The following is a 15,253-nucleotide window of genomic DNA, read 5'->3' as shown; positions in this document are numbered from 1 at the left end:
AAGCAATCAATGTTCCAATAAGCAATCAATGTTCATTTTTTTTTTTTTTCCTTTTTTTTTTTTTTTTTTTTTTATTAGTGTAAAAATTGTATTGGAGAAACACAATGAATAAAAATTTAAGGGAAATAGCATTTTTAATTATCAAAAAGTTATTGAATACAACCAAACATAACAAATATAAGGAACGAAGGGAGTAACATTTTCTCATTATAATTCAATATCTATACTCCATTATTATGGTTTGGATACTTGTTAGACCATAAACCTACACAGATCACGCGTACAGAGAGCCAATTAGGAAAAATACAGAGAGATTATATTGTACATGCAACTTCTTGGTCTATACAGGAAATGAAGGTGCATGCTCGCACGCACACTTATTTGAATTATGATGGAATTCCGGACAAAGAGCGAAGGTCCTCAACGATTGAATCAATAATAGAATGAGATCCAGCAGTAGCTGCAAATGGCAAGTGCTTAGGTGCTGCAGCTCTGTCAAAGTAGAATCCACCAGAGACCAATTTCTCTTTGGACTGTAACGCCAACCATATTATGGTATCAGCACCTTCTTCCCATGTTCGAAGTTTCCCAGAAAATCTAGCAATTATCAATACATATCATCAAGTCAATCAATCAATCAGATGTCAAACAACTAAAATTTTCTGATGATCCACATTTATCAGGACATAGCCTTGTATAAAACATATTAATGGTCTATTAAACTGGACTAGTTTCCCAAACATATCATTATTTTCTCATAACTCACAATACATCTAAGAGGCCAACTAATCTGAAAAAATGGGTTGCCAAGGTAAACAAAATACAGCACTTTAGCTCTTACTTTTCAGAAAAACTTGGCAAACTTTTTGCAACTCCTGGTGTCTCGGCCCAACCTGGATGCATCGCATAGAATCCAATGTTTTTATCCTTGTACTTTTCAGCCCATTTTTCTGTTAATGCAACCTGAAACAAACAAATAATGCACATACTGATTTCAAAATGCAGCCTGTACAAAACAAAAATTAAGAGATATGTACGCATGAATGTACATTTTCTTAGTTGAAGGACTGGCATTTTAGAGAATCTAAGAAAGTGTATACGATATTCTTCACCACAATGTTTTAGTATTTCACAGGTAGAACTTCGATCAATTCACCAGGGAGGGGATGATTATACAAATGGTTAAGTAACACTCTAGCTAAAAAAAATCAGAAAATAAATAAATTTTGAGCATGAAAATTATTACCAACCTGAACTCGCTTGTTTCGAGCATACTGCATCACCCCATCAAATTTTTCCTCACTGAACTTCATTAGAAAGAAACAGTCACAAACTACACCTGGTTCTTGTTCATATGAAAGATGCTAACAAATTTTTTTTTTTGAAAGAATGCTAACATTTTATTTAAAGATCAGTCACCTGCAAATCTTTTGTCAAAGAATGCTAACATTTTATTTAAAGATCAGTCACCTGCAAATCTTTTGTCAAAGGAGAAGTATACATCCCACCAGAAGAAACTGTAATCACTCGTGCATCAGGTGCAGCCTTCTCTAATAGAGGCAACATCAACTCTGTCATGGCATAAGTTCCCAATACATTTACAGCAAAATTTAGCTCAAATCTGAAAGCATACCAATTGAAAAAGCTCTATTAGCAATGCAACTAAAAAGAATATGGTAGCATTTCAGTTAACCAGAAACATCATAAAATATACCCTTCAGAAGTTGTAATACGATTATTTTCAAGAATGCCAGCATTATTGACCTGTAGCAGTTTAAGCAAATAAGACAGGTAGCATTCAGAGTCATGAAGTAAAACAAAAAGGTTTTAGTGCAATAAACCCCAAATGGTGTAAGACCTCATTCACTAAACGAGATATGAACTTACCAAAACGTGAAGAGGGGTACCCTTTGAAGCAAATTTTGCACTGACCGACTTGATTTCACTCACAGAAGATAAATCACATATCTACACATGTAATTTAGAAGGCAATTGCAATCAGCAGAGCAGCAGTTTTGTCTAAATAAACAGTTAACAATCAAGAGATCTTAAGGACTTCATGGAAATAGCAGAAATTTATCTGAAACAAGATCAATTATTGAATCAACAGTCTCTAAATAATAGTTATATAGAGAGTGACCTACACCTCCAAGTAAACATTCTGGTTTCCGGTTTCAGTTTGGATTTTAGAAAGAGCAGCTTCTCCTCTCTCTTTACTACGGCACAGCAAGTAGACAGATGCTCCTCTGTAGACAATTATAGATATAACATGACCAAAAGACCTCTTAGTTTCCATATAAGAACTCGCTTTCTGGATTAATTATTGAGATAAGCGCAGGGAATACCTTGAAGCAAGGTCCTGAGCAGTTGCAAACCCAATGCCAGTATTTGCTCCAGTAACAATACAGTTCTTTCCGTCCAATCTCACTTTCATATCTTCGGCTTTAAAGTTTTTAGAATGTTCTCTAGATGATAAACAGATTTTAGAACTTTAAGAAGAACAAAATCACAAGGATGAAACATAAGAATAAAATTATTCATTTTATTTTATTATGACTAAAAATAACATTATTAATTAGCATAACATAAAATATGAAATTTCTAAAAGTTAGAATTGTTAATACAGCAAGAACATAATATACAACATAAAATTTTAGTAGCTTGTTTCCTCAATCCATTTTTTTCATATAAGAGGAAGGAAGAACAGGAATTGTGCTAATAAGCTCAGCTGCAAAGATGAAGTTCAAAAGTTCAAGAGAAACTCTAATTGCAGATAAACAATCAGAAATTCAATTAGCTAAACATTAGATGCGTGTTATTCTTCAGAGTTCAGACTTCATTCATAATGCAGGCCTTAATATTAATCAACAAACTCTGATGATAACTAATGAAACAAATCAAAATTTGACTAGATGGGTAATGCCTCTCTAGTGTGTGATCGGTTTCGATTACTATTATCTTATGTATTCCATGCTTTTAAGTTGTATCTGATACAAATATCACTGCATATGATGGGGACAGTGAGAGGTCTAATGTATTGATCAGTAAAAAAAAACCCGGTATTTCAAACCTTAGAACGATGATGCAATTAGTAACTCCAACTAATCAGCCCAGGACATCCCAAAGATTAAGTGCATATACTTCCCCTCATATAAATTATTGTCATCACCCTCATGCATGTATTCTTTCTTGTCCATTGCAAATTCTTAACTACACAGCTTTTGATCAAGAGAAGTATATTGGACAACAGTGAAGAACCCTCAGACACTCCCATGGATTCTTATGCCTGTCATCCCACCTTTCTTCATTTTATCATCAGTTTCACGGTATAATACACGTTTAGTGACAAAAAATTGAATTTGATAGCACAAGACTAAATAAAGCATCTAGGAAGCATGGAAACATTTGGGACATGAAGGTTCCCCGTTTATGAAAACCCACTGTTTTCGTGCTAGTGCAGCCTAGAAATAGGCAAGGCTTAAGGTTTCCTGTTTTTTAAACATTAACGTTACTGAAGTGCAAGTCGTTTCCATGCTACACAGTAAACATTAGGTCCGCACCAGATTATAGCCAACAAATTGGTGACCAATTGGTTGATCATAGGAAGTGTCATTTCTTAGAAATTCTTAGGAATTTTCAATTTGTCTGGTTGATCATGGAAAGTCCGATTTCCCCAGGGAAGTTCCACTTACCTATGTCCTATACTCCTATACTCCTATGGTACCTAGGTAAGCAACTTCCTCTATTTTGTAGAAAGTAAAATTTCCTATGAAAATGTCAACTAAACAATTTCTCATGCTTACACTTCTTAGGAACTTCCACTTCACATATTGCTATGTCAACCAAACAACTAAACAAGCATTGATAAATAAGCTTCAGCACCATTACTGTTCAATGACAGGAAAATTCAATATCAATAAGATAATTGTTATCAACAAGATTATGTAAATTACTAGTTTAGCCTAGACAATCGGCGATTATATAGCTAAGCACCAACAACAATTTAAAATTAAGCTTTTATGACATGCCCAAATTACTAAAATTTATGGATGAAAATATATAGTTTGGGTCCTAAACTATTAGTCACATTTTCCTAAGCACTTAAGCCCCTAAACCCTTATGACATAATTTTACAAAAAGAACCTCTCCTGGTCTACCCATCAATAACTTAATAACGGCATATTAGAAAATTCAATCATAAACCATAAAGTACGGCGAAAGATGATGACTTACATAATAGCATATCACAATAAAAACACAATTTCTACCAATGTACAACAACTAATTCATGCAACAACATCAGGGAAAACACAGACAAATAGAGGTCAACATTTAAATTATGACTTACATGAAACCAGCCTTGGTGAAATTAAGGTATCCATACATCCCAAAAGCTGCTGATCTCCATGCCTTCATTTCCCAAAAAAAAAATTACAAAAATTAAATCCTTTAATTAATTAAAATTTGAACCATTAAAGCCAAATTGGAAAATAATTGCACAATTTTTTAAAAAAAAAAAAAAAACCTTGAGGAGAAACATGATGCAATGTGTAAGAGAAATATGAATATGAATTTGTATCATACTCTTTTTACAGTACTTTTAATTACATCAGATTGTATAAACTCATCATTTGATGAAAATGTACGAATTAATAAGGGGCTTCAGAAAATGCCACGTAGCAAGTATTGACACCATTATCCTATTTTGGGTTGCCCAGCATATGGGCCAATTAGGCACGTTACGACCACTTTAGATTTTGGAGCAGCCCATCATTGTAACAAAGTAATTTTTGGATATACTAGGCCTTTTTTTTGCTAGAAGAGTCAAGAGTCTAGAGATGTCAAAATCTCACTCAATTTAACCCAAACTAAAACCGATCCGAAAAATATTCGATTCAGATTTTGATAAGTATGGACACAATAATTTAGTATGGCTCAAGTTTAAAAATATATCCGTCCCAACCTCACTAAACCTGACCCGAACACTCGAATTCACTCCTCTAGTCAAGACCTCAATTCTAAAGTTGGTAATGACCAATAATGGAGTATTATTGAATATTGATTGAGGCATATCCACGGTGCACACTAAGCAACCAGAGAAAATCAAGCACAAAATCAAAGAACATTAAATTAAAAAAGACTAAATGAAAAGAACATAAACTCTAATGTGTATACCATCACCTTAGTTATGACTCGTATGTTCATTGAATTATTGGAGTTAATATTCATGTTATTTGTACTAGGCTTGATGTTCAACAGATGTATAGTGAGCAAAAAGCATAAGCCTCCATCATCATTTGTGCGGGTAATGTCTCTTCTCTTCACTTGAATTTAACCAAAATGAGATTTATTTTCATCAATTATGATCATTTTTACTTTGTTTGATTTTGCTTAATATAATTATTTTTACAGATCAAATCTAAACCATTTTAGCCCTAAATCAAAATTGAATAACCCTTGTTTCTCTTAAACTTTACATCTTTTCCTAGATTAGAATAGAGCTTAGATCCTATTGCGCGCACCTTATTTCCAATTTTAAACTTGTTAAGAGAACAAGTTATGATAAAAGGTGAAGACATGTACTTTGCATTTGGTTTATCTTTTTTTAAAATAGAAAATTTAAGAAGAAAAACATCATGTCTTAGGTTTACTTTTTGATGTTAGATCTTTGCAATTTGAATACTATAAAGTCGTTACGTTAGGGACATTGAGAAAAAATTAATAAGGGCTTAAATTCTAAACACAAAAAGCGAATTGTATGATGGTATATAGTATTCGACATAATTTTAAAATACTCATTCGACTAAAGTGCTAAACAACTCTTTCACGTGACATTCAATGTTTAAATTTTTGTAAAGACATGAAATAGAAGTAAATAACTATATTTTGATAAAAAAAATTGTTCACAATATTAGAAATAACTGTGCATGGCACACTACCTAACCTAGTATATTACGAGTATATTAAGAGCAACTTCAATTGCAAGCTAATTGTCAAATTAGCTTGCCATGCCACCTAAGATTGCAAAGCTATTATTCATACCACAATGGTTTGGCTAATTAACATTTAGATTTTTTTAGCTTTATTTTTTAAATAATTGGTATTTTATCAAAAAAAAAAAAGTTAATTTGCTTGGCATTAGCTTGACCAAGCTAATTATTATATATACTCCAATGGTTGGGCTATTAGCTTGAAAATTATTAAAATTGCAAGTTAGTCCCTAAAAGTAACGATTAAAGTTGCTCTAGTCGCCAGAAAAAATAAGTTATTGAAGAAAAAAAATACAGTGCCTTTTTGGTGCAGCAGGTGTGGCCTGCTGCCAAGTCAGCAAAAATAATGAGGGTTACTGGTATTGTCAAGGTTACTTGTATTTTTCAGGTGTTACTTGTTTTTTTTTTCCCAAGAATTATTTGTATGGTTACTTATTTAGGGGTTACTTATAATTTTTTTTTCAAGAGTTATTTGTATGGATTACTTATTCAGGGGTTACTTGTTTTATTTTTTTTCAAAAGTTACTGATTACTTGTATTTTTTAGGGGTTACTTGTTTTTTTTAAGGGGTTACTTGTATGGATTACTTATTCAGGGGTTACTTGTATGAGTTAGTTACTTGTATGATTAATTATTCAAGGGTTACTTATATGAGTTACTAGCTTATTTAAGGGTTACTTGTATGCATGGGTTACTTGTATGAGTTACTTATTCAAGGTTACTTGTTCAAGGGTTGCTTGTACGTATGCCCTATACCAAACCAGTAACACCCTACAAGTAACCCCGACCAAAATTAGTAACACCTTACAAGTAACCCCTGACCAAAACCAGTAACATCGTACAAGTAACTCTTGAAGAAAAAAAAAATTGTATTCTGGGTTACTTGTTTCAATTCTAGAGTTACTTGTATTCTGGGATTACTTGTATGGAACACTTGAATGGGTTGAGTAACCCCAGATCAAAATCTCGTACCAAACCAATAACACCCTACAAGTAACCCCGGACCAAAACTAGTAACACTTATACAAGTAACCCCATAATACAAGTAATACCTACAAGTAACCTCTGACCAAAACCAGTAACACCCATACAAGTAACCCCAGAATACAGGTAACACCTACAAGTAACCCCTGACAAAACTAGTAACACCCATACAAGTAACCCCAGAAACAAGTAACACCATACAAGTAACCCCTGCTGCACCATGTGGCCAGCCGCATACAAAAATTGAACGAAAGAAATTAATTGGACTACCTTAAACACACTCTACTCTGTCTACCCTCTTCTTGTAGTCTTATCTTGATTTCCTTTATTGACCATCACTACTTGTTATATGATAAGGTCAAAAGGATATACAAGTATCCGACATTAAAGCATGAGTTTAGACTTGAGATACTCTTAGCTGTAGACTCACCAGTCAAATTTGGTTTGCTCATTAAATTCATACCACTAAGGTGTGAGCATGACAAACATCAAGTCAAAGTATATGCTATTAAAATACATTATCTAAAAACAGCCTAAGAGAAATACGGTACTCATACTTTTTATTGAGTAATTCTATTACTACCTTCGGTCCAAATTACTCGTAACTTTGGAATATTTTATACCTAAAGTTGCGAGTAATTTGGACCGGAGGTAGTACTTGTTTTTTTTTTTTGTAAAGAATGACATACCATTCAATTGTCATACTTGTCAAACATAATGTTCGACAACAATACACATAAAGCACACCTAAATGTGTTAGATAATCGAAAAATAATATTCAATTTATACATGTTTATAGACACTTGAATACCATATTTGTCCTACTTTGATACAATTATCTTTACAATTATACACGCCACACTAATAATGTTCTACTTATATTATTTTCACATTTTAAATTAAAATGATATGTAAACATTTTTTTTTGTATAATTTAATTATTAATTTGTTAAATTCTACAAGTATATAATATATTGTATGATTTGTACTTTTTTTTTTGAGGGAATTGTATGATTTGTACTTTGATGTATCAATCCCCCTCAATTTTATTTGAACCGACTTTTTACAATATCCCTTTTGTGTCTCATGTAATTAGGTCATTACACAACTTTAATGTTATCATTAAATATCTAAATTATAAATTAAGATTTACTCATAAAATTAGTGTCAAAGTTTAAGTTACGCTCTATTCTCCTCACCAAATATTTGCATAGATAGTATTAACTTTAATATTTTAGATATGTGTGACTAATAAAATCAGCCATTATACATATAACTGATATAAGATAATAAGATAAGAAAAGATATCATATAATTTAAAATTTAATATTTCATAAATTCAAATAAGATTTTTTTTTTTTTGAGACAAAATTCAAATAAGATAGGATAAGAATTAATTAATTCAAATAACTTTTTTTTTTTTTTTACAGGAATAAATTCAAATAACTTAACTCAAAAACAATTTTTTTTTTTTTTTTTTTTTTGAGGAAAACTCAAAAACAAATTAAATGTAGGTTTAAACATTATCCCGTACCTTGGAACAATTTTCATAACTAATTAAATATTTTTATTTTCTTTTTTAGAAAAAAGTATTAAATATAAAAAGCTTAATGGATAAGGAAAAACTAGAAAAGGTAGGCAGAACCATTTTGGTAATTTCGTTAACCGACACCATCACTACTCTCTACCGTCATAACCGCCAACTGGGAGACAACCTACACGTGTCTATCACCCACTTGCACTATTCATTTCCACCCTTTTAATTAATTTTATTATTTTATTATTTTTTCTTTCACGTTAAGCCGAGCAAGACCTTTTCAGCTCATTTTCTCTCTCCTAGTCAGATTTTAAACCCTATCAAATCCATCCACGTGTTCAATTTCCATTTGCTCCCACCTTTCACGCGTTTTAAACACGCGTGCCACAAATCTTCATTAATAAAAAAATGAAAAAAAAAAAAATCTAAAATGGTTGATTTTCAAGAATAAATAGTCCAACTTCCCGCAATTGTTTCCTCTGTTATTGCAACTAACTAACCTTCATTTTCTCTCTCCTCTCATTTTTGTTCTCATTGGTAAGTGGAAATTTCTTCAATTTTCAGGGTAATTTTTTTAAAAAATTTCTGGGTTTTTCTGCTTTGATTAATGGGTTTAATAAAAACCGGCTAAAATTGTTAAGAATCCTCAATTTTGTTCGTAATGTTTACATGTTATTTCATTTGTTTTTGGCGTGTAAAGGGCGATGATGTAGACGGGATTTCACGGGATTGAAATCCCGAGAAAGAAAAGATCTGAATGTTTGTTCTCCAACCAAAAGATTTCTCACTTTCTGGGGTTCTTATGATTTTTGAAAAACTTTTTTAATTTGCATTTGATTTGATTATTCAATTCAATTGCCAACTTGAGAAAGAGATGGATGGATAGAAGTATAGAACAATAAAGCAACGGTTATAATTGAAAGAAAGATTTTGATTCTTACTTTTTAATTTTTTTTGGTTCAGTCAACCAATTCATCTTCCACTTTGATTGATGCAAAATTGCTTGTATTTGATGATTTTGATTAGAAAAAGAATCAAATTTATTGTTCTGATTTCTTACTTTTATTATAATGATTCTCTTAAAAGCTTGCATTTTAAGTTAATTGGTCACCATTAAATGTAGTTTCAGTTTTAGTAAAATATCACAGCATATTGCAAAAAGTTTATGATAATAATATCTTCGATCTTTTTCGTGTTAGAGATTGTCAGCTCTAGATTCGGTCGAATTACTTGTACAATAAGACTGAAAATAAGTTTTTGATATACCCACTAAAGTTTGCATTATTTTTCTTAGTCAAATATTAGTTGTAACCTTATAATATTAATATAATATTCTTCACCTTTTATTTTACTTCATTTCTATATAACACCAAGTCCTAATGCTCTGTTTCCCCTGTCTTAAGGTACAAGAACCTCCAAAACAAGCCTAAATACACCCTATTTTCATCACCCGAAATTCGAGTTTTAGTACAAGGATGGCGATCAAGACTAATGGATTCGTAGACGGTTCATTACCCGAGGAATTGATGCAAATTTTGGTGACATTGGCATCAACATGGGAAGATGTCAATGACCCTAATTACATACAAGTAAAACGTTTAAGTGGTGCCATGACTAATGAAGTGTTTCAAATTCTTTGGCCTAATGATAAAAATGATCTTAATAGAAAAGTTTTGGTCAGAATTTATGGTGAAGGTGTCGAGGTCTTCTTCAATCGAGACGATGAAATTCGTACGTTCGAAAACTTGTCACACCACGGCCAAGGCCCTCGTCTTCTAGGCCGGTTTCCCGATGGCCGTGTTGAAGAGTTCCTCCATGCCAGGGTATGTATGATTGTATGAACATTTTTTTTTTTTTTTTGATTTTATATTTGTTCATTTAATTAATTCCCATGCTATAAATATTATAAATAAAATCTTTTACAACTAATATCAAAATTATTTTATTTTAGCATGAATGTCATTATGTCAATTAATTGTCAATGACTTGAATGCTTGTTTAAAATTTTGTTACGTATTGTATTCACCATGGTAAACAAGAACACGTTTATTTCTTAATATCCTAGCAAAGAAATAATTATATTCTAGATAACACTTTTATATTTGAACATATTTTTGGATGACCCTAGATAATAAATTATTGTTTCATACAGCCGAACATGTCCTTTTGGGATTAAAATACGATTATTTTTTCCATTGTTGCAAATCGACTAGATGAACTTATTGGTATATATTTTGAGTAGGTGAATGTAGCAACCATGTTTTTATTAGAAACTTATAAATGGAGATTACCTACTATTTACAATTCAATTATAACAAGAAATCACATTAATTCATAATAAATACTGAATTATTCCTTAATCTAATTATTATTTTTTCTTTTTTTTGGGTGAATTACAGACTTTAACAGCAGAGGATTTACGTGACTCTGAAATATCATCTCTGATTGCTACCAAAATGAGAGAATTTCATGGCCTTGATATGCCTGGCACGAAAACTGTCATCCTGTGGAACAGACTGAGGTACTGAACTCGAGTTTAAAAATGATTTATCGAGTATTAGGTGACTAACAGTTAACCAATTAGCCCCGAAATTGAACTGATTGTTACAACAGTGAACCTAATATTGTTCATTTTTTCGTGGCGTTACATAGGCGTTGGCTGAGGAAGGCAAAGAGTTTATGCTCACTTGCAGACATCAAGGAGTATGGATTAGATACTTTAGACGACGAAATTCAGCTCTTAGAAAAGGAACTCACACAAGACGATCAAGAGATAGGATTTTGTCACAATGATCTTCAATATGGCAACATAATGATGGACGAACAGACTAAATTAGTCACTCTAATTGTAAATTCCAATGACTTTGTTTGATTAAAAACATCAGATTTTCTTTATCTTATGCTCATAATTTGTTATCTGACTAAATTAATAACCTTCTGTAGGACTATGAATACGCGAGTTATAATCCTATTGCCTATGATCTTGCTAATCACTTCTCTGAAATGGCTGCCAATTATCACATTGATCAACCTCATATTTTGGACTACACTAAATATCCAGGTAAATTATTGGTCATATAAGTTATGCTTACTACTTTTATCCGGGTTTAGTTCAAATTACACTATTTACGTGACTATTAAATCTGGATTAACGGACTAGGGAAATACTTGTGACAGTTCAAACTAACAGTTTCTGTTGCATTTTATGACAGATGAGGAAGAACGTCGAAGATTTGTTGTTGCATATTTGAACTCATCAGGTTAGTGTTAATCAGTAAAATTTAAGTAGTTTTACCCTTTCCAAGCAGTTGAGAAATCTTTTTCAGAAATAATTTCTTCCAACTTTAAGCTTAGTGAAATGTCGAAAAATTGGCCAGTTGTTAAGTGAGAACAAAATAAGTGTTATCTGGAGCTGACTCGGAATCTAATCGACTTGTATTAACTTAGATTCTTCATGTTGATATTTTATGTTTGTTTCTGCTGATCCATCCAAATCAATATTTTGGAAATTTGCATATATTCTAATGTTGTACAACTTTCATAATCAATTGATTCAATTCGTGTTTTCGAACAGCTTGGTAATGTGTGTTTCATATGGTCCACATACAGGTGATGACATTTGTGATAGTGAAGTGGAAAATTTGCTCCAAAATGCTGAAAAATACTCACTAGCAAATCATTTATTTTGGGGCTTGTGGGGAATCATCTCGGTAAGCCTCTTTTGTTGACATTCGCGCTATATCTTATCTCTGTTTCGTGTTATTGGATTTGACAGTAGAATTGTAGGACATTATGTTCAGTAAAAATATCAGTTTTTGGTAACGAGTATTTGGTTTGTCACGGCAGGCCTATGTGAACAATATCGACTTTGATTACAAGGAGTATGCGCGACAGAGGTTCCAGCAGTACTGGCTAAGGAAGCCTCAACTCCTCGGTCCCTTTGCAGTACCTCGCGATGACTGTGAAAATGGTTTCTGAAACTTGCAGAACATCAGAAAACAGGATTGGCTTATTCATGATGCCCAAAGTTTTGTAAATTAAGCGCAGTGTAAAATCGAAATGTAATGATCTTCAAAATGCATTAGATCACTTAGCATTGTGATGCTGCTGCTGTAAATTGTAAAGAACAAGTACTTGTTTGTACCTTGTTTCAAAGAGTCTTAGAATGTATATCTTCTAATGACCTTGATTATGAGGAAACAGTACTTATCTGGTTCGCCGAAGAATCTGTGTTCTTGCATTGATGTATACTTCTGAAATCTACTAGTTTAACAATCATATGTAATTCATTTTTAGCCTGCTATGACATATAGCTACTCAAATTAATGAAAAAAACTCAACATTTACAACACTATTGGGCTTTTACTGATACATTGAAATATATTTACAGTTAAGTAGCAGTAGTAGAACAATTAGACAATTAGTAGATTTCTAACCAAAATTTATCTAACACTACACAAAAAGTCAAAAACCTCAATACTTGTCCAATTCTCAAATTTGTGTTACCCTTATAATTTTATAACAATCACTAAAACGCGTAGTTGGGTACGTAGCTTCAACATGGTTACCTAAGAAAGGATACTTAAAATCATACAAAGGTAACAACTTATGCATGTTTGTACAATAAACTTCTTGTAAACCCGATCAATGCAAGACTGCTTAAGAAAGATAGGTAATTTAGTGAATTAGTGGTATGTATAACACAGTATAGTTGCCTATGAAATTAAAATCATGTCATTACTTACACCTATAAATATCCATACGTATAGAACCATACATATATATTAATATCATTTTTTTTTTCGGTATACCTAATGGCCATACTTTACATACTTTTCTAATTTAACCTACTTTCTAAATAAAGTGTCAAGATTCTCTTTGATTTGTTTCACATTGCGGAGTATTTTATGTAAATGACGGCGTAAACGGGTCATTTAGAGTTTACGAAACTCTGACTAATCCGAATTTAAGCTGAATTAAAGCTCTCTTGGCCCACAAATGATTTTGTGATCCCAAGTCACTAACTTGTTATTTGATTAAGTTATTAGAACAACTCCCTTACCAGCTGATCTAAGCACTTGTTGGTTTGTTCATACTATATAATGAAAAGAGATACGCTATATGAAAAGTTATGCTTACAAAGTAGTAGCATTCCCTACAAAATTACTACCCCGTTCACTTTGTTCTACTAGCTATCATGGTTCAAAATCTCAAATGGCTTTATGCAATCCATTATTAATATTCTTGTAGCTCATCTCATCTTCATCTACACCTTTTCCATTCACAATTAGGCTATAAAATCGTGCTATATACTTCTTATTATATTCTACATAGTCCACATACTTGTATATATATAATGCTTTGTATCTATATCTTTTATGACCTATTTGGTAGCCAATTATAAATTAATAAATGACAGTATTAAAAATGAACTAAAGTGTAATTTGAAAGCTAAATAACATCTTAGTGTCCATAGTGATACAATCTAATCTTCAAACTCATAATTTTAAATATATAAACTGAAATTGAACCCAAATTAATGCAAGAGTACAAGATGCGCATAAGAAAGATAAGTAGTACCTCTGCATTAGACAATACACCATACGTGCGTTATAGCTTTGAAATTCAAAATTCTAGTATGATGTCATTGTCCCTTCTTACTACAACTATAAATATCATACAATCTCTTCAAAAAAATAGTAAACATATCAAATTACACCTAATGATAATGACTTACACACTTTGTAACTTAGAATATCAAGATACTTTTTTGATATGTTTCACTTTATTATGGAAACAGGTATAAGGAAAGCTTAGTCATATTATGCTACACAGCTACATAACAGGTTCTTTCCTTGACCCTAACTAGAATAATTTGATCATTGACCTTCTCATCTAATTTAATTGTCCCTTACTCTTTAAATTGGCTCTTGGCAAATTGAAATGTATACGAAACTATGCATTTTGGTTCTGTTGACAGATACTCAGCTTCCCCCCCCCCCCCCCCCCCCCTTTTTTTTTCCCAAGTGCACCATTTCTCGTGGGTACGCATGTCTAAAACTTTGACTAATACACTTAATTATCAATAAGTAAAAACTATATGTATTTTTATTCTTATGTAAAACACTAACATTGTGACGATTCTAACAAATACCTACACGACTACATTTTTTCTTATGTATAAATCACTAAGGACCTGTGCACATTTACTGAATTGAGCTGAACTGATTGAAGTTGAACTGAAACTTAACTGAACTAATAAGGGTCTGTTTAGTTCAGTTCAGTTAAGCTCCTAATTTCCTTCTCTTATAAAATATTCAGTTCAGTTTAGCTGAGTTCAGTCAATGAGAACATGCCTAAACTGATTGGAGCTGAACTGAACTGAAACTAAGCTGAAGTAAACAAGCCCTAAATTAGCTATATATAGTGAATTAGCTTAATAATGCAAAAATTCAAAAAATTGCACTAAAAAAATGGAGGGAATACATACTATTTTTCCTTTTTGGTTTAGGATGATCGATGATAAACTCATAAATTAGCTAGTAATTTGTAGTCTATACAAATATACTAAGTAAGTTTCGTTCATTTCTACTCGTATAATATTATAGTATTATACTCACATTCATATGAGAAAATAAAATTTTTATGTATTCTATATTTCTATGATACTAGTATGTAATTAAGAAAACAAGTGTTATTGTGAGGGATCATGTAAGATTCGATATTCTCAATTTGTATATTC

General features: G+C 31.9%; 2 protein-coding genes across 2 annotated transcripts; one reads left to right on the top strand and one right to left on the bottom strand.

Annotated features, from left to right (window-relative positions):
* Window positions 1–120: 120 nt before the first annotated feature.
* LOC145614904 (uncharacterized) lies at window positions 121–4,609 on the bottom strand. The gene is made up of 10 exons (XM_081669974.1): window positions 4,526–4,609; window positions 4,349–4,410; window positions 2,346–2,465; window positions 2,147–2,246; window positions 1,888–1,968; window positions 1,715–1,764; window positions 1,471–1,621; window positions 1,251–1,307; window positions 842–963; window positions 121–597 (listed from the first exon to the last, which is right to left on the bottom strand). Exons 1-10 carry the CDS (start codon window positions 4,580–4,582, stop codon window positions 387–389), a joined length of 1,011 nt encoding a protein of 336 aa, XP_081526100.1. The 5' UTR covers window positions 4,583–4,609; the 3' UTR covers window positions 121–386.
* Window positions 4,610–8,971: 4,362 nt separating this feature from the next.
* Window positions 8,972–12,806, top strand: LOC145613418 (putative choline kinase 1). The gene is made up of 8 exons (XM_081668517.1): window positions 8,972–9,048; window positions 9,915–10,334; window positions 10,911–11,032; window positions 11,164–11,359; window positions 11,455–11,572; window positions 11,724–11,771; window positions 12,121–12,221; window positions 12,358–12,806. The coding sequence occupies exons 2-8, from the start codon at window positions 9,987–9,989 to the stop codon at window positions 12,487–12,489; spliced, it is 1,065 nt and encodes a 354-aa protein (XP_081524643.1). The 5' UTR covers window positions 8,972–9,048; window positions 9,915–9,986; the 3' UTR covers window positions 12,490–12,806.
* The last annotated feature ends 2,447 nt before the right edge of the window (window positions 12,807–15,253 follow it).

The sequence above is a fragment of the Chenopodium album genome, chromosome 25 (genome assembly GCF_948465745.1).
Source record: "Chenopodium album chromosome 25, dcCheAlbu1.1, whole genome shotgun sequence".
Taxonomy (NCBI): domain Eukaryota; kingdom Viridiplantae; phylum Streptophyta; class Magnoliopsida; order Caryophyllales; family Amaranthaceae; genus Chenopodium; species Chenopodium album.
This window is presented reverse-complemented; position numbering and strand designations above follow the sequence as displayed.